General features: G+C 39.6%; 2 protein-coding genes across 3 annotated transcripts in view; both read right to left on the bottom strand.

Moving 5' to 3' along the window:
- Positions 1–1,186: 1,186 nt before the first annotated feature.
- On the bottom strand, positions 1,187–9,800 carry LOC128617105 (legumain-like). Of its 2 annotated transcripts, XM_053640109.1 has the most exons (14): positions 9,770–9,800; positions 8,826–8,907; positions 8,652–8,749; positions 8,228–8,309; positions 8,048–8,133; positions 6,700–6,775; positions 6,408–6,470; positions 5,072–5,135; positions 4,866–4,984; positions 4,601–4,714; positions 4,305–4,514; positions 3,545–3,700; positions 1,785–1,852; positions 1,187–1,690 (listed from the first exon to the last, which is right to left on the bottom strand). In XM_053640109.1, the coding sequence occupies exons 2-14, from the start codon at positions 8,895–8,897 to the stop codon at positions 1,645–1,647; spliced, it is 1,254 nt and encodes a 417-aa protein (XP_053496084.1). In that variant the 5' UTR covers positions 8,898–8,907; positions 9,770–9,800; the 3' UTR covers positions 1,187–1,644. The 2 variants fall into 2 exon arrangements, with proteins under 2 accessions (XP_053496084.1, XP_053496083.1); XM_053640108.1 differs by having other exon boundaries at positions 1,187–1,852.
- A 5,559-nt stretch (positions 9,801–15,359) lies between these two features.
- Positions 15,360–18,752, bottom strand: part of acadsb (acyl-CoA dehydrogenase short/branched chain) — a 9,841-nt gene continuing 6,448 nt past the window's right edge. Inside the window, exons 9-11 of the mRNA XM_053640112.1 lie at positions 18,387–18,524; positions 17,326–17,425; positions 15,360–16,968 (exon numbers count right to left, since the gene is read on the bottom strand). Of these exons, the coding sequence (XP_053496087.1) occupies positions 16,895–16,968; positions 17,326–17,425; positions 18,387–18,524 (312 nt within the window). The 3' untranslated portion in view covers positions 15,360–16,894. The remainder of the gene's footprint in view (positions 16,969–17,325; positions 17,426–18,386; positions 18,525–18,752) is intronic.

The raw sequence follows: 18,752 nt of genomic DNA, 5'->3' as shown, positions 1-18,752 counted from the left end.
GGCAAAGTATCCCAGTCTGTCAGGTGTCCAAGTCAAACTGCAAAATGTTTAGTGATTTCATGCACAGTGGCATTAAGCACTTTGTTGAGCTTGGTCTCTCTCTTTAAAACTTGCCTGACCTCTGCTGGCAGGGAGAGGAAATGTCCAGAATCCTCACTAAAATATTTGTATATTTTTGCGCAGAAATTCTATTCGTGGGAACATAATCAATGTACCAGATGGCCCAAATGTTTATCCTGTGATTGGATTTATTTGTGGTTTTTTTTTTTTTTTTTAGTAGAATTAATACTTTTGAACTGTCCATTATCAGGAGGTATCAGCTGAAAGCTTTCTGGCTGTACTGTGTGGAGATTCTGGAGATCTCCTGTGAAGAAAACTAGACCAAAAAAAGCAATACAGAAGGTGGAAACCATCTCTATAAACTTTATTCATCAATTCCACGTCTAATTCAGATGACCTTTTAGTCTATATGCTATTCTAAGGTGTTCAATCAGGAACAGTAATGAGTTTTTCCCTATACATGACTCTGTTGAATTCTAGATTCTGATTGGTCAGAAGGTGTTGATTAAATTTCTATAACAGCAACTCTGACAGTAGCGCAGCTGCAAATCACAGGTTTATATTAATGCACTCGTTCTTATAAGTTACTGTTTCTTTAGCACGTTTAATGGGACTTTTACAGGGAACACTCTATATAAAGTGATTTAACATTTATGGAAGGAGTCTCCAGTGTGAGGACAGATGAACTGATGGTTTACGGTTTCCCAGTAACATGACAAGCTGCGATTTTTGTCTTATTAACTTCAGAAGAGAGAATAAACAGATGCTGGTGAGGGAATGGCTGTTTACAGCTGCTATAATGTAAGTGAGGACAGGAACTAACTTGTTTCAGCCATGTGCAACAAGATAAAAAGTATGATGTTTATTAAAAATTGTAATTATTGGCTAATTGCTGTGCTATAAAACACTTGGTTTTGCACATTAATATACACCTGTGATGTGCAGCTGCACTACTGTACTGTCAGCGCTGCTGTTATAGAAGACTTTTGACCAATCCAGGGCTATGATATAAACTATGATAACACGATGTGCGGCCTCTTCTAGATACACTGCATCATTTTTCCTCCCGATCTCCCTTATTTAAAAAATGTTTAGATTATTTGTGTGTCTTTATATTTCCTGATCTCATAATCAGAATCTTTTGTACAACCAGGTCATTTATTTGGAGGCGTGTCATTCTGGATCAATGCTCCATACAGACTCTTCATCATTGGTGTCAAGGCTCAATGCTTGGTCCTCTTCTTTTCTAACTCTATACCTGCACGTCACCTGTCAGTGGTTTCAATGTTACGGCTGAACGAGTTATAATACTTGTATAAATCATCTGTGTAGCACAGTGTTGTCTAAATATACTGATTCAACAAATAAACTTTTGTTTCTCTCCAAGTTCTTTATTGAGGTATTCTACAGGCTTTGGTATTGTGTGACTTTAGTTAGTTAAGGTTGGTAAAAAAATTTTTTTAACAAAACTAAAATAAAAAAATAAGAATAATAAAAATATTGCTTTTAAAAGATGATCTAATCGAAATCCTCATATTATTGAAAGAGAACGTGTCAAAGAAAACGATCGTGGTGTCGAGTTCTTCAGAAAGTGATCTCCTGGCTCGCGTGAGTGATGGCTTCAGTGATGCTGATGGAAACAAACAAATCAGAAATACAATGAGAAACGACTGGACGTGTTTAATTCCAGAACAAACACTGAAAAAGTGAAACTAATCCCATACCTCTCAACCTCCAACCCACACTCACACAGATTCACTAAAACCTGCAGGTGTGCACGAGTGACAACAAACTGCACAGAGAGAGAGAGAGAGAGAGAGAGAGAGAGAGAGAGAGAGAGAGAGAGACAGAGAGAGAGAGACACAGAGAGGGAGAGAGAGAGAGAGGGCGAGAGAGATACACGGAGACAGAGAGAGACAGAGAGAGAGAGACGGAGAGATACAGGGAGACAGAGAGAGAGAGAGAGATAGAAAGAGAGAGAGAGAGAGTGAGAGAGATACACGGAGACAGAGAGAGACAGAGAGAGAGAGACGGAGAGAGAGAGAGAGGGAGAGACAGACAGAGAGGGAGAGAGAGAGAGACGGAGAGATACAGGGAGACAGAGAGAGAGACAGAGAGAGAGAGACGGAGAGATACACGGAGACAGAGAGAGACAGAGAGAGAGAGACGGAGAGAGAGAGAGAGAGAGATTAAGTTAGTATGATCTACATAACTATATATATAAAGCTCATTGAGGTTCACACACCAACAAATTTGAAACTTGATCATTAATAATAATTATTCATGTTAATGGAGTAATAAACTAAGAGCTGTTTGACACGCCTCGCTCAGACTCTTGGACGCGAGCGTGATCGCCGTGTTCTCACCTGCTCACTCTGTGTTCATTTACAGAGCGCTGCTGCTGTGTGTTTTTTCTAGAATTCGACTGTTACCCATTTACATAAAATAGACATCGAATATGTATGCCTTTATAACGTGCTAAAGAAATGAAATATATATATATATATATATATATATATATATATATATATATATATATATATATATATATATATTTAAATGTGTTAAATGTTAGCAACCTTATCAACATAGTTCAATCTCAGAAACAGCAAGTTATTAAAAACATTATTCCATAAGATTCCATATACACTGTTTACATATTAGTATTGTTCTCAAATGTGGACATTTATTTGAAACAGCACCGCTCTACATGTGCCATGTGGCGTGATTATGATCTTTATGATGGTCACTGATTGTTTGAAAGGAAATTCAAGGCCCACAGAAGGAAATCATGGGCTGATATCCTGTTAAGTGTGAAAACCGAGACAACATGGAAAGACGTTGCAATTGGGAACATAACATGAGAATACTGGGAATGTCAAAATAGCAGACATTTTTAAACTGAGCTTTTTTACACCTCGTCGTTCGACACAAAGCCAATGAAATATCAAAGCTTATGCACAAACCATGACTTTCAGCATGTGCAGCTTTTAAATGGGGTCTGCAAAGCCCCTAATATCACTCACATGTGTAGATTTGGCTTTCTGATGACCTTCTGAGCATGTAGACCGATAGAGAACAAGTTTCTCTTTTTCTTTGCCAAATTTCATGTGACTGCGAATAATATATCTAGAGATATTAAATCCTCGTCTATTTCATTTTACCACTTTACCATTTTACCGAAACATACGAGTTCAGCCATTAATTCATACTGGTTGCTTGATTTGGTGATGCAGGAAATCTTAGGTACTGTATGAGTTTATTTATTTCACAAAATAAAAGCGTTAATTAGTTTGCTAACGTTACTAATGATGTGTTAATGCTGATGTTAGGGGAACATTGTGCAGTGGAACTTTAATATTAATGTGTTTTTCTTGTTCTTGTTACCTGAAACGATCTTTAACATTCTTACTTCATTACACTTCATGTCATGATCGTCAAACACACACACACACACACACACACTGTACGTATATATTCATACCGGCTCCGCTTCCCAGTTGAAGAGATTTTTCCTGAAATGCTCAGCCACGAGTTTGAGTTCGTACGTCCGAGTCACCTCACGCTTTTCAGTCAGAGCTCGTGAAGCGTTTGTGCGCTCAGCAATCTTCTGCAGCGCTTCATCCACTGTCTTCCTCTTCTACAAATGTAATCACAATATACAAATTTAATCATATAAAGACATCTAAAGTGACTTTCTAAAATACAAACGTCTTTTCACGTTACATAACAACATGCAATTCATCACAATATCACAATATTTTTTGACATAGTGACTAATTTCATTACTGAAATAACAGTCATAAACAAACATGTGTATGTAGCATGTGGGGGCGGGGTTTACCATATAACGGGCCTGGCTTAGACATGATCCAGAAGAGTATTTGTTATATTCTACTGTTACACAGACTAACGCTGGTCATATTCATTTACTAAATTTGCTGGACATAAATAAGCTCCACTGAAATGTAACTAGAAACAGATAAAATAAAAACTAGGGCGTGCCAGTCTTTACTGAAACATGCAGTCATTGGCAGATGGAATGGCGGAGGAATACAGCTTTTGGGGACGTGCTGTTGTAGGAAAATAATCAAGTTTTCAGTAGTAACAGTGACCCTGCTGATATAATATTGGGTTATGTTGATGAATAATAGTCGGGATACGGATACAGTGAGTGTGAGTGCTGAATTAATTCAGGAATAAGGACTGTAAATAACGCAGTGCAGTGGGAGTGGCGTACTCACTCTTTTAAGATCATCATATTGTCTTTCCAGGGCCTGTCTCTTTTCCGGGTCCTGTTCGTTTTTAATCCTGTTTTCTTGGATTATCAGTGGAACTTCTGTAGTGTCCACCACATCGGACACTTGAACGTTCAGGATCTGGGACGTGTAGGTCTCGCTGACAAAGCGAGGGGAATCTCCAAAAAATTCACTCAACATTACCTTCAGCATTCCCTAAATAACGTAGAGGAAAGAAGAATAAACATGACATCACACTAGAGGAAACACTCGAAGCATTTAAACATTGCTGTGTGTTGTACCTTGTCCCCATAGTTACATGGCGTCTCAGTCACTCCTGCCTTCCTCGCGTCTTTACTCACGTGTTTCTGCAGGTAGGAAAACTGCTCTCCAAACGACGTCACTGTAAGTTTTACCTTCAGAGTGAAGTGAAGAAAAACAGGAAAGAATGAATGCTGTCTAATTCAGATACTTTACTAATATGGAAGAAATCAAAGTACACCTTTGTGGTGTAAAAAACACTTCATTAAAGAATTAATTCCTGGAAATAACTCCATAAACACTGACCGTGTCCATGTGCTGCAGCCAGTTAAAGGTGAAGATATCAGAAAGAAAGGTATTTCTTTTCTTGTCGAAGAAACAAGCGTAGGTATATTCATCAGGATTGCACGAAGAAACTGCATACACTGAAACAAAAGGATAAAAGCCTTTCAGACACGTGAGAAGAACGTTCCTGAACGTGTCCGAACTATGACTTTTCAGTAAAGAGATACCGTTGCTGTCAGACAGCTGATCCAGCATTGATCCAGAATGACACGCTTCCAAATAAATGACCATCTGCAAACATCCAGCAGGTTTACAGAGGATCAGCAAAACACACACACACACAAACAAATGTAAACACACACACACACACACATGAGAAAATATAAGCATTTTGACATATTCACAGTTTATAAATGAGAGAGCTATGGAGGGAAAATGTATACAGAACAGGTCCTGGTCACGTCAACGCTGGAATACAACTCCCAGACTACAACATGGACTACAAACATGGCCGCCAAGGACTACAACACCTGAGATGGAAGAAAGAGCTGTTTTGAAACAGATTACAGTCGAATTACCGTACAGCCTGCTGAGGAAAGTTTAACAGCTACCCCGTCTACATTAAGTGAAAAGGTGGACAACTCTGATACTGTGGATTTTGGGCCAGCGGGTACAAAGTCACTGTAGTAGTAGTTGTGGTAGTTTTGGTGCTAAAATCGGTCTGAAAATGTCGATAATGGAAATAAAATGAAGATGGCTGTGAATGATCTGAACATGATCTGAAAACTGTTGACATTTTAACATGAAGTGTAACTATAAACTGATAATAAGTATGACATAAGAGGAAGAAAACATTTAAGGGCAGGACTGTTGTAGAAAAATAATCAACACCGTCTGTCTAATGAGAATCCAACAAGAGCTGTGGTATAGTCTGTGATCTGCTCTCTTTATTTTTAATGGAATAGAGAGATAAGAAATGAAAGACAGGACACGAGAACACGGAATGAAGAAGGAGATTGTAATATTTAAACCTGGCTATTTCCCCTCCTAACCACCAGAGGGCACCCTCCCCAAAATTCTGACCTGCTTCTACTGTTACTCCACTCATTTCTTGTTTGCAGGCTATACCATTTGCACGCATTTACATACCTTCCCAAATAACCCTCGCTTGTATTCCATGACTTCCCGAATACCATACATGGAGCTGTTCCTCTCTTAAACTGATGTGCTTCCTGTAAAATGCCCTTCCGCCTATCCAATCAATAGTTAACCCATTGTGTCTGTTGTGTGTCGAGTGTGAAATATACTCTGTTTTTCTGTGAATAAATCAGACATCTTGCCATTTGAACTGTGTGTGTCTGGTGCGGTGAGTGTGTAGCGGGGCAAGGCCGCCGTCTTCTTGTGTACTTTTCGTTTTTCTCTCTTCTTAAGAATCGTAACCTGAAGATCACAGTTCCTAACACCTGCTCATAAAACTTTTGCACATGGATTCTTATGGATTCCTCTGTGAGCCCTGGGTTCCGGAGAAGTGCTGAAATGTAAATTAGGAGCTGAAATACGTACCTTTGAAAACGTGCGACTCTTTGACATCGCCTTCACTGTGTTAATGAGATCATGTGCATAAAGCTGGAACAGGAAATAAAGATCTTTATGTTTCATGACCTCAGTAGTGTACGACTGTAAGGATCTGGTAGTCTGACTGAAAATAAGTTTCTTACTGATATTCAGTTTCATTCAGACATCAACACAACTTAACACAGGGATGTTACAACTGTACAATACCGCGTGCTACGCGTATCAGTGTGTACGAGCTCGGAATACGACCCCGAAGAAAGAGAAACTTTACTAAACTCACTGTAGAATTAGGAAAGTGAAAGATTCCTCTATTTCCATGGTCTGATAAGTAGATGAAGATAGAATCATTTTCACCACTGAAAGAGGAAAAAAATATTGAAATAATACAAAGATATTTGTAATAATTGTTGACAAAATGTGATGTTTATTCTACAGGGTTCTAACGTTTTGGAGAGTGTAGATGAGCTTTTTTCCGCTTTAGATTCTTAACTTCATCACTCTCGTAACAAATAGTGATGCAAATCACGCAGAAATACCCGACAAGACCGATCATATGTTCTGGTTCCGAGATGAGTGGAAGGGAGGGAGGGAGATGAGTGGGAGATGAGTGGAAAACGGCTTTAAGCACCAACTCTGAATGCAGCATCTACAAACATGGCCACCCCGGACTACACTTCCCAAACACACAGACTCTGCCATGTTCACAGTCACTGGACTTTTAACCATGCACACCTGTTCACAATTACTCCTGCACCTATATGAACAGACCACAGACATTCAGCCAGCTGCAATGAAATGCTCAACGTGTCCTGCTGAAATTCCCCCATTGATCCTTCTCTATCATAATAATCTCCATCTCTGAATCGTCCACATCTCTCTCTCCTCTCCACTAATAGCTGGTGTGTGGTGGGAGTTCTGGAGAAATATGTCTGTCGTTGCATCATCCAGGTGGAGGATACACACTAGTGGTGGTTGAGGAGACCCCCCCATACCATGTAAAGTACTTTGAGTGTCTAGAAAAGCGCTGTATAAATCTAACTGTAAGTGTAAAAACGTGTGATTACCTGACCTTACTAAGTCATTCACTGTGTATTGTTTCTCTGGTATTCTGATCTTGCGCTCTACCTGTTTTTTTGGATTTAGGATTTGCCCTGTTTGTGTGGCTTGCTCATTGCCTGATCTTTTTTATTATATCTTTCCCTTGAAATTTCCACTTGTCTGCCTGTTTCCACAATAAACTCTTGCAATCGCATCTGCTTCCGCCTACCTTACAGGACACTCCTACAAGCATGGGCCTCTATAAGCTCTTGTTGCAGTTCCCATTTCTGACCACTAGGTGCAATAACAACTCTATGGAGCTACGTGGGGCAGAACACAGTCATATAAAATCTAGAAAGGAGAGCAAATGCACCGTCAGATTATATCTGTTAAATAGCAACTATATTTAAATGCATCACTCGAATGGTTTGACCGTGACATGGATGATAGTGTCAGGCACGCTGGTCTGAGTCGATCGAGCGCATTAATATAAACCTGTGATTTGTAGCTGCACTACTCTCAGAGCTGCTGTTATAGATCATTAATCAACATCGTCTGACCAGAATGAAGCTAAAAGAGATGCTTTCTACCTTTGTATGACTTTTTTTCTTCCTGTTTTCTTGACAGCCTCCGAATCTCCACACAGTACAGACAGGAAGTTCTCCGCTGATACCTCCTGATAACGGACAATTTAAACTGATTAATTCCACTTTACAAAAATAACCTAATTAAAGTATTTATCCATTTATAAATGTTACAGAGCACATTACCTCTCCAGTGTAGTCCTTCAGAACCCCAGGGTAAACATTTGGGCCATTTGGTACGTTAATTATGTTTCCAGGAGTGGGATTTCTACACAGAAATATCATGTAGACAAGTAATATAATTATCTTTAATTAACGCTTATTCATTATATAAGTATATTATACATACGATACAGTATTTTCTATTATAAAGAATTGAGGATAAATGAGTGGCAGTAATTACGTTACACGTGTAAGATTGTGGTATTTATTTGTACAATACAACACTGAAAATAAATTAGTTGAATAATTTAAAAAAAAACCCAGAATAAACAGACTAACTAGAAAAATCCGTTTATCTAGCATTGCCATCGTTCACACTGAAGCTTGTTATCATTCCTACTTTACTTATATTTTCAAATAATCTTCTACTGCAGAGCACTATACTCACTGTTCATTGTAAGCGATATCATCATACATCATCACCACAATCTGCTCATCTGGAACGCCGTTCTGGTGAGCGACCTGGTAAGCGTGGCACACGTTGGCCTGTAAAAAAATACAATGAATAATGAGCTATAAACATCTAACACTAAATTTAAGTCACTGCATTTAATATTCACACCTGGACACTGTAGTCTTTCCAACCTTTAGAACCTGCTGCCAGGAGAACCCACTGTTTGCCCCTGCTGGCCATGTCGATGTTCCTACAAAGCAGAAAACTGATAATCAGATGGCATTGAGGCAGCAAGAGAATGAGTGTGTGTGAATGAGTAAAGGACCGGCGTCCCATCCCTAGTGATCTTCCACCACACTCCCAGAGTTCCTGGGATAGACTCCGGATACACCGCGGCCCTAACCGGGATAAAGCGCTTACTGAAAGTGAGGAGTGAAAATGATTATTATTATACCACATTACTGTGGAATTCTGTAGTGCACCTGCAAATCGCAAGTGTATATTAATTACATTAATGAGAGGAATAAAACCCACACTTATTATGTGAGGATATGTTTATTTATCGTTTATGGAAGGAGTCTCCAGTGTCAGCGCTGTGTATCAGCCAGAGTTAAAGCTGTAGCTTTAGGTTTTCCCACATCTTCAGGACAGAGGAGTTTACACTTCGTTATGGTTTCTCTGTAACACGACAAGCTGCATTTTTTTTGTTTTGTTTTATTATTAGTTTCAGGACAGAGATAAAAAGTGAGTCTGGTGAAGGAACGACTGTTTCTAGCTGATGTTACGTACATGAGAAAAGGAACGTGTTTCATGGACATTTCACAACATTACATGGAGCTTTAACTGGTTAAAACATATAGCGTGTTGTTCTTTGATGTAATCACTGATAAATTGCAGTGGTATAAGAGGAATAAATCACTGTAACATTTCCTGTACCACCAACACACAAAGGGTTTATTACTTCTATAACACACTGTAAATGAGTTGTTGGGACACATGACCGTTCATCTTAAACTTACATTCTGTAATAAATTGTAAAGCTGAACGTTCTTTCAGTTCTTTTGAATTGATTATTGGAGCTGAATAAAAAGTAGGAATGTGTTGGTTCTCACCTGTTTTCTCTCCGGTGATGGCTTCAGCTCAGTGTTAGTGTGAGTGTCCTGGAAAGGTGCGTCAGGAGTTTTTATATCCAGCAAACCATCCACTTTCACTTCATTTCCCAAGCTATCAGCAGCTTTTGATTTCGTCATACCTGGAAACACACCTGGTCATTAGATACGGCTGGACGAGTCTAATCCACACTATTACACACACTAATGTCACTGGACATGTCTAACGATACTATATTACTAACCCTCTGTACCTTCTGTACGTCTATAAACCATATACAATAACGTTTTTACATTTTTGTCAGTGTAGTAAATGCTACATGTAATAAATGTGAAGTTCAGACAAAGATATAATCTACACCCCTCATCACCCCCCTCCCCCTTCTGGGAAGATTTATTTTCAGACTCGAGCTTCTTTGACTCTTTTACTTTCTTAATCAGGTTCAGTATCATGTGTCCCTCTTCAGTGCAGTTCAGTGTTTCCACAGAAAAAGACTCGTCTGTTATATAATAATAAGAAGGATTGCAGGTTGTTGTTATTTATTTCAGATTTATTTTCTTTTCATTACGAGATTACTCTCAGAGGGAAGAACAGTAATGTGTGAGTTCTACTGAAGAGTGCATCTACAACACTGGTGATGATCTGTTTAGGTTTCAGGACGTCTGCTGAGACTGATCGAATGTGAAAGTAGCTGCTGCTACACATTTTAAATCATCAGATGATCCATCAGCTCTTCATCAAACTCCCCTTCACTCCTCTTACGCTGTGCTTACAGACCCAATACTGGACATAAAAAACGGTTTGTAGTCATTTATAGTATTGGAGGTGGTTGCTAATGAAATATCACACAAGCAAGAGCTATTGTACTGAGTACCAGCTCGGCTGTGATTCATGTATTCATGAAAACAGTTCCCAAAGAACAACACAGCTGGACAGAGCGTTGCGTGTTGCCATGGTAACACTCAGACTGACTGACAGCCTGTAGTAAGTGTAGTAACAGTTTACGAGTAACAAACTATTGCACTAAAAGCAGCTGAAGTTGTGGCTTCTTTTCATCCTGCTTTCGTTCAGAATCTCCTGTTCCAACTTTAAATAGAAAGTAAATAATCATTTGTGTGTGTTTTTTTTTATTGTTTATTAATCAGTCCATTTAATAACCCACTAGTTTTACTTCAGCGCTGGTATTTATACAGATGTACAGTGTGTACACGCTTATTTCACCTCAAAACGCACTTCACAAGAGGTAGTAAAAGTCTGTGTGGTTTAACACACTGAACAGGAAGTTCACAATCTGAACAGGAAGTTCACAATCTGAACAGGAAGTTCACAATCTGAACAGGAAGTTCACAATCTGAACAGGAAGTTCAAATTGCCACGAGTTTGTATTTACAGTAGAATGTGATTACTAATTTTACTCCTTGTGTCATAGTTCTCCAAAGCAGGACACATGCTGCAGCTTTCATTATCTGCAGCTTTCATTTTCTCTTTTATTTCCTCAAAAAGCAGCAACACTGTGATGAGGCTGATCTGCAAAGAGAAAGTATGACTCCACGTTTTCACAGTCCATCACTATTTATTACAATTCAATTCAATTCACTTTTATTTGTATAGCGCGTTTAACAACGGACGCTGTCTCAGAGCAGCTTTACAGAGACATATAAACACAGGATGGAGATTTTAAGTGTGTGAATTTATCCCTATTGAGCGAGACGGTGGTGATTGATGCCCAAAAGCATTTCCATGGTACTTCATCCTCAGCAATCTCCAGGCTGCACCGCTCGGAGTCGTCCGCAGTGGCAGAACACACACCAGCATCTGAAATTCAAGTGTACCTCCCAGTGACCATCTTGGATTTTGTAAAAAATTGTTTTTTCGCTACTCCTCCTACAGATTATGTCCAATCAACACCAAATTTGCCATGCATCATCTTCAGACCAACCTGGACAAACTTTATCACAAAGTGGGGAAAAACGCCCAGACTAATGAGAAAAACCGTACAAATCGAAGACGTTTTTAAATTGCAAAAAAAACAAGCAGTAGCAATCATGACCACAGGTCAAAGTAACAACAGACAACATCACAGGTCATGGCAGCAGAGGCAGCTTCCCATTTGTTCATCTAGATCTTTCCTCCTGTCTTCCACTGTCTGTGGTCAAAACCTACAAATCATCAGTGAAACTACAAATCACTCGAAACCCTTTGCCTAAAGTTATGGCTCTGCTTTCCTGTGATTGCTTTGGTAATTATTCTGGCATGTCTGTGAATGTGTGGCTCACCGTGTCTGGGTGCTTGGCCCCCAAAAATACTGCTTGTGGCTTTAATATATTGTTAGTAACATTAGCAAACTAATTAATGCTTTCATTTTGTGATTTTTCCCCCCAAAACTGAATGATAATAATTAAAAAATTCCTCATACTCTATCTAACATTTTTTCCATCACCAAATCAAACAACCAGTATGAACTAACAGCATAATTCATGGGTTTTTGGAGGTAAAATTCATAAATGAGGCTGAACGATGTTCCAGTGTTTACACACCTGTTAGTTAGCTTTATTAGCATTGCTGTAATTTAATTTATACTAAATGAAATAAAAACTCATTAATACATGTGTTAATCAGAGGTGCTTTCAGTGATGCAGTGTTTAATCTGTTTAAATGGCACCGCGGTGCGTTCTCACACTCTTCTTTAAGCAGGAGGGGCATTCTGGGTCAGTTCCCATAGGGTTGTTGCTGCTTGTCTCAGATATTGCTTATTCTTTTTTTTCTTTGTTAATTTGTTTCTTGTGACCTAATTTTTTAAAAAAAAGTCTTATCTGGGAAATCTGTCTAAATGTTCAGGGGTCACTACAGAAGCTTTTTTTTTTTTATTTATAGGTTCCTCAGAATGGCAAAATGTTGAAAAGCGAGTGATGTTCAGGGCTTACAGACCTTACTTAAATAGATGCACATGCTAAAAGTCAGGGTTTGTGATTAAACTGTGAGATTTTATTGACTTCATGTCCAAATTTGCAGTCTGATAAAATAATAGAATTCAAAATATTTACAAAAGTACAAGTTAAAGATTTTTGCGGTGGCATACATGTTCTATGTCCATTTTATTTAAATGTCAAATTCCATGCCAAATATTCAGAATGACCCAGGTGAGAACACAGCTTGGGGTCAAGAGAGCATGAACTCTGAGATTGAGAGTGTGACTCCACTTCCGCGTGTACTCTAGTGAGAAAGCGATTTGGTCCTTGCGCCTTGGATCCTTGAAACAAAAACTCTACTTACTAAGGTACCCCCTAAAAACATACGACTGAGACTTAAACTCTTCCCATTTTAAATTAGCCCTAAAAATGGAACTGTGAGCAATCTTTAGCATTACATTTAGACTTAATTTCCAAGTCTAAGGAACAAGAATGTGCAAAAAAATGTTCATGAACATCTACCTTTAGTGTGCTCTAGAGATCACACTTCACCAAAAACAAACATGTTTGACTGATTTGGAATGATTTAAAACACTGTTAAAACAGTGTTTAAATCATTTAATCTTTCAGTCATGATCAAGAGTCATTCAATCGTGACAAAGATTCACTCAGAAGTTCAGTGTTTGAATCAGTGAATCATTTAAGTGTTTGAGTCAGTGAATCTTCCAGTCATAACAGAAATGAAATTCATTCAGAGGATCAGTGCTTGAGTCAGAGAATCTTTCTGGTTATGATTGACATTTGCTTAGCAGCTTTGTATTTGAACGAGGGAATCGTTCAAATGGTCATGACAGAGATTCATTCAGCAGCTCGGTGCTTGAATCAGTGAATCAGTGAATCGTCTCGGTCATAACGTCATATTTTGAATCAGTGAATCGTTCAGTCTTTTGTGTTTGGTGAGTCATTTCACTGCGATTAGTGAATCAGAGCACTTCAGTGTACACACTAGGAGTGTGTGTTGGGTCGGATGTGAAAAATAATTATTTTGAACACAAACATGCAAGCTTATAATACAATGACAGCAATAATTATTGCCTACTTTTACATTTGCTCAAGCTGTCTGTTGTTTATGTTGTAGACAGCACTTTTCAGAAACTAAACAAATCTGAAGGAATCAGAAAGAGTCATTTAACTAAACGGACTTAAATGGCTCGAGTCACTGAAGGGGAGAAAAGATTCAGTCCTCCATGCCAGTCCAGAGTGTTTAATGTTAATGCGTTAATGCCCCTCTCTGAATGACGCACTGTTCCCGGTGTGTAACCCGGCTGTGGTGCACACACCACTTATATCATTAACTTTCCAGAAGCCACTTGCCCCAGCAATACTCACTGAATAACATGCTTTAAGATGAATAAGTGAGTAATAAACCCAGAGTCTTAGAGTTAAACGAGTCCAACTGCTCACATCTGCACGCTGAAATACCACCTGTGTCCACCAGAGGCGCTGATCACCCGAGCTAGCTCTTCATCTGTTGTCATGAACAGTGATTATTATTAGCATCTGTTCCTCATTCTCCCAGGGCTTTATCCTCACCGTGCTCATGCTGATGTAGTGGAGATGCCATGCCAGTCTGTTCTCTTCACATTCTAGAGCAAATATTGTCATTATAAACTAATATTCACATAATATTTCACCGAGTGAAACACAGGGAGTGTTAAGATATTTATATTAGTTTAGAATTACAATATTACAGATATATTATTATTATTATTATATTTTAAAGCCTTAAGTGTTGGTGAACGTAAAAATCTACTTTTTGAAGTTGAATCTTAGAACAATCTCAGTTTTAGCTGCGTTCTGTGATCTCCGCTCGAGCTCGAACCATTTTACAGATATCTTTTTTTTAACTGTGTAGCCATGTTAAATCTAATCAATCTAATCAAACCTGCTCTAGCCCCGCCTTCCTGACTTAAAAGTGACGTATAATTGTTACACATTCTGCACGATGTGTTTGATTATTTTTTGTAAATGAACCGCACCAGAGCCCCGTTCTTTATCTCGTAGTTCACGAAACAACTCTCTTTGTGCGTCGGGTTAATTGTAGGTTTTAGAGAAGGGAGCGGTGCGGACTGTGTGCTGGCCTGAAACAGCGTTTCCTCCCGTAGCGTGACGAGAGCGACGAGACAAGCACAAAGGCGCACTCATCCGGCCTGAATGGCAGCTTTTGTGTCCACGGCAGCAGGGAAAGGTCTCGAAGCCGGCGGTGATGCGCTCTGCATGCCGACCTGCTGGCACTTTTCACACGGGGAAGAGAAAAGCACATGCTGTTCTGGCTCAGTGCGAGTTCAGCACGAGTCTCGCGTGTCTTACCTGAACAGGAGTTCCTGTTTAAACTAACACAGAGCTTCAGGTTCAATTCTTTTGGCACCGTAAGTTCCTGCCGTTCATTTCTGGGATTAAGGCACCAGATGTTAAGTTCTTCTTAAACTACAGTTTATGAGCATAAAAATGTACCAGATTTAAATGATTACAGTTTATGAATAAAGATCAATATTTATTTACAGTACACATGGCTCACAAAATAATTTAGGCACATTTTTACAGATAAGTCATTCCATCATGAATCTAACAGAAGTCATTTTGTTAGAGAGGAAATGTGAACGGAAGGCTGGTGATGATATAAATGACGAGAAATAAGATGTAGTGAGGGATGAAACACGCTGGGACGTGCTGTTATACAAAAACAATCCACTTTTTACAATTACAATATTTTATTTATTAAACAGTGTCGTGGAAATTAGACAACACTCGCAGACTCGTCCTCTGAAGGTAAAAAGGTTTATTACAGAAAGACGGTTAATACAGGATAGAATAAAGCCGTGACACACTGCACACACTGTTCAGGAACGGTTTGAGGAACACGACAAAGAGTTCACGGTGTTGACTCGACCTCCGAATTCCCCAGATCTCGATCCGATCCAGCGTCTGTGGGACGTTCTGGACAAACAAGTCCGATCCACGGTGTCCCGACCTCACAACTTACAGGACTTAAAGGATCTGCTGCTGACGTCTTGGTCCCAGATACCACAGCACACCTTCAGAGGTCTCGTGGAGTCCAGGCCTCGATGGGTCCGAGCTGTTTTGGTGGGACAAGGAGAGGAGGACCTACACGATAGTAATCCGGTGGTTTGATGTGAACATGAACTGAAGCTCTATATTATACGCTCCATAACAGACACTGTAACGATGGGAAACATTTCCATCACCCCTTAATGCTCATTTATTTGAAAACGCCAAATCATTTCACAGATTAGCATCCATACAGACATGCAGAACCACTGACACACAAATCAAAGTGTTTCAGTATTTCAGTTTTATTTATTCCCTGAAATTCAGAACATGTGATATGATGATACAGGAGTCATAATAAACCTGTGATTACTGCACTGAAGCTGTAAACTCTAAAAGGCACTGAATTTGATTCATTTATAAAGTTCATCAGCTCATAATCATTCACTCTGAACTTGGATTCCGATTCATCGTTAGAATTATGTGGTGGTGGTGTTTTTTTGGGTCGGTAAAAAAAACACTACAGACTCACACCCATATTACAACTACATATAAATCGGTCTAGACACCTATGATCTCGAGGCTAAAGCGGTAGCTATAAGCGGCGATTACTTGTTAGCTAAAACATTAATAAACAAACACTGTGTGCATTTTATTTAGAAACGTTCCTTCGGACTAAAATATATAAATAATTGTAAGGTTTTTTCCTCCAGTTTATTTGCCGCCACCGAACGTTGAGTAAACCCCAGCGTGAGTAAATACTGTTAGAAACCGATTCACATAAAAGTACTAGAAATGGACAAAACCTAAACGAGGAAACATGAGCAATTTTAATTTAAACAGAAAACCCAACACGTCAGTGTTTACATCGGCCTCGGAACAAAGGTGTGTTTTTATTTAATAAATAAAAAATAAAGACATCTTCCACATAGGCAAATATATCCAATATCACATTAGTGTTAAATTGTGTTATTTATTTCTAGATACATCTTTATTCATTTTAAGTGGAATTGTCTCAGGTGTAATAATCATGTGATTATATTTTTATAAATAACTCCCTAATAAGAAATACAGATAAATTCGTGTCTATGAAGTTTTTCATGAAAAGACAGTCTTTCAGTGTGCGAGTGTGTGTGTGTGTGTGTGTGTTCAGTCGTACTCCTGCCCGATGTACTTTGCTATTGTGCTCAGCTGTATGTTGGTCGTTCCCTCATAGATGGTTCCTGTGACAAAACACACACGCACACACGCGCACACACACGCGCACACACATGCACGTGTAAGTGATAAAACTCTCCGTGTCGTGCTGTTAGAGGGAAATAATCAACATGGGGTGGTGTGTTGAAGCGGAGTCACTGTTATCTTCCTGAAGTTGATTACTTTCCTATAACAGCGCCCCCAAGTGGTTTATTTCTCTTACACAGTACCACAGCAATTTACCACTGATTACATTACACCATTTTTATCTCTTTATAGTTTATAGTTATAACTTGTGTTACAGCAGCTATAAACAGTAGTTCCCTGTGTGTGTGTGTGTGTGTGTGTGTGTGTGTGTGTGTGTGTGTGCTGTACACACTCACCTATCTTACAGTCTCTGTAGTATTTCTCTATAGGATAGTCCTTGGTGAAGCCGACGCCTCCCATCCACTCGATACACTTCGACGTGGTTAACGTCGCCACCTGCACACCGCACGTCACTCCGTCACTCTCTATCCTTCAGTCTCCGCTCTCTTTTCCCCCTCTTTCCCTCCCAGCACTCTCTTAACTTCTCTTTCCCTTTTTCCCCCTTTCCTTTCTTTCTTCTTAACTTTCCCCTCATTTCTTTCCCCTTTCTATCCTCTTCCTTCCCTCTTTCCCTTGTTCTTTTCCTCTTTATTTCTTTCTCCTTTATTTTCCCTTCGTTTCTTCCCTTCCCTCATCCTCTTTCTTTCCCTGTCATTCTCTTTCCCTTTCCTCCTTTCTTCCTTTACACTTCCCTTTTCTTCCTTCACCCCACTCCCTTTTCTCTCTCTCTCCTTCTGTCCTTTCACTCTTTCATTCCCTCTCACGCTCCGTTTCTGGTTCCCTCTTAATCGCTCTATCTTTCCCCCTTACTTTCTCCATCCTTCACTCTTTCCTTCGCTCTCACTCGTTTCCTTCCCTTTTCCCCCTCTTTCATTCCCCCTTGCTCTTTTACCCCCCATTTTCTTAAATTTTCTATTTATCTAACCATATCTATCTCATTTATTTTCTTTCTTTCTCTGAAGCTCTCTCTTTTCTTTTACAGACGTGTATCAGAGTAGAGTTGATATCAGTAACAGTGCAGTAGGACGTGGAGATCATGATGATGATGGTGATGATGATGATGGTGATGGTGGTGATGGTGGTGTAGTGACGGAGCTCAGAGGGAGCAGTGTGTGTTTATTATATTAGTTATTAAAGTATTTATGATGTGGACAAGAGTGCAGTAGAGCATGAAGCAGGTGTGTTGTAATGAATGTTATTATGAAGGTGGTGAAGGTGAAGATGAAGGTGAAGGTGAAGATGAAGGTGAAGCTGATGGTGAAGGTGAAGGTGATGGTGAAGGTGATGGTGAAGGTGATGGTGAAGATGAAGGTGAAGATGAAGGTGAAGATGATGGTGAAGGTAGTGAGTGAGTGACCTCTGAGGAGAAGTACTTGGCCATGCAGGCCTCTTTAATGAAGGGTTGCCCCGCCTCCCTCAGCCTCGCGGCGTTATAAGTGAGCAGCCTCGCCGCTTCCAGCTGAGTCGCCACGTGAGAAATCTGATGCTGCATCGCCTGAAAATCACACAACACCGTCACCACGTTTAACACACTGTACTCGTTACACACGCTCACAACCACACAACACCGTCACCACGTTTAACACACTGTACTCGTTACACACGCTCACAACCACACAACACCGTCACCACGTTTAACACACCGTACTCGTTACACACGCTCACAACCACACATCACCGTCACCACGTTTAACACACCGTACTCGTTACACACGCTCACAAC

The sequence above is a fragment of the Ictalurus furcatus genome, chromosome 13 (genome assembly GCF_023375685.1).
Source record: "Ictalurus furcatus strain D&B chromosome 13, Billie_1.0, whole genome shotgun sequence".
NCBI classification, from domain to species: domain Eukaryota; kingdom Metazoa; phylum Chordata; class Actinopteri; order Siluriformes; family Ictaluridae; genus Ictalurus; species Ictalurus furcatus.
This window is presented reverse-complemented; position numbering and strand designations above follow the sequence as displayed.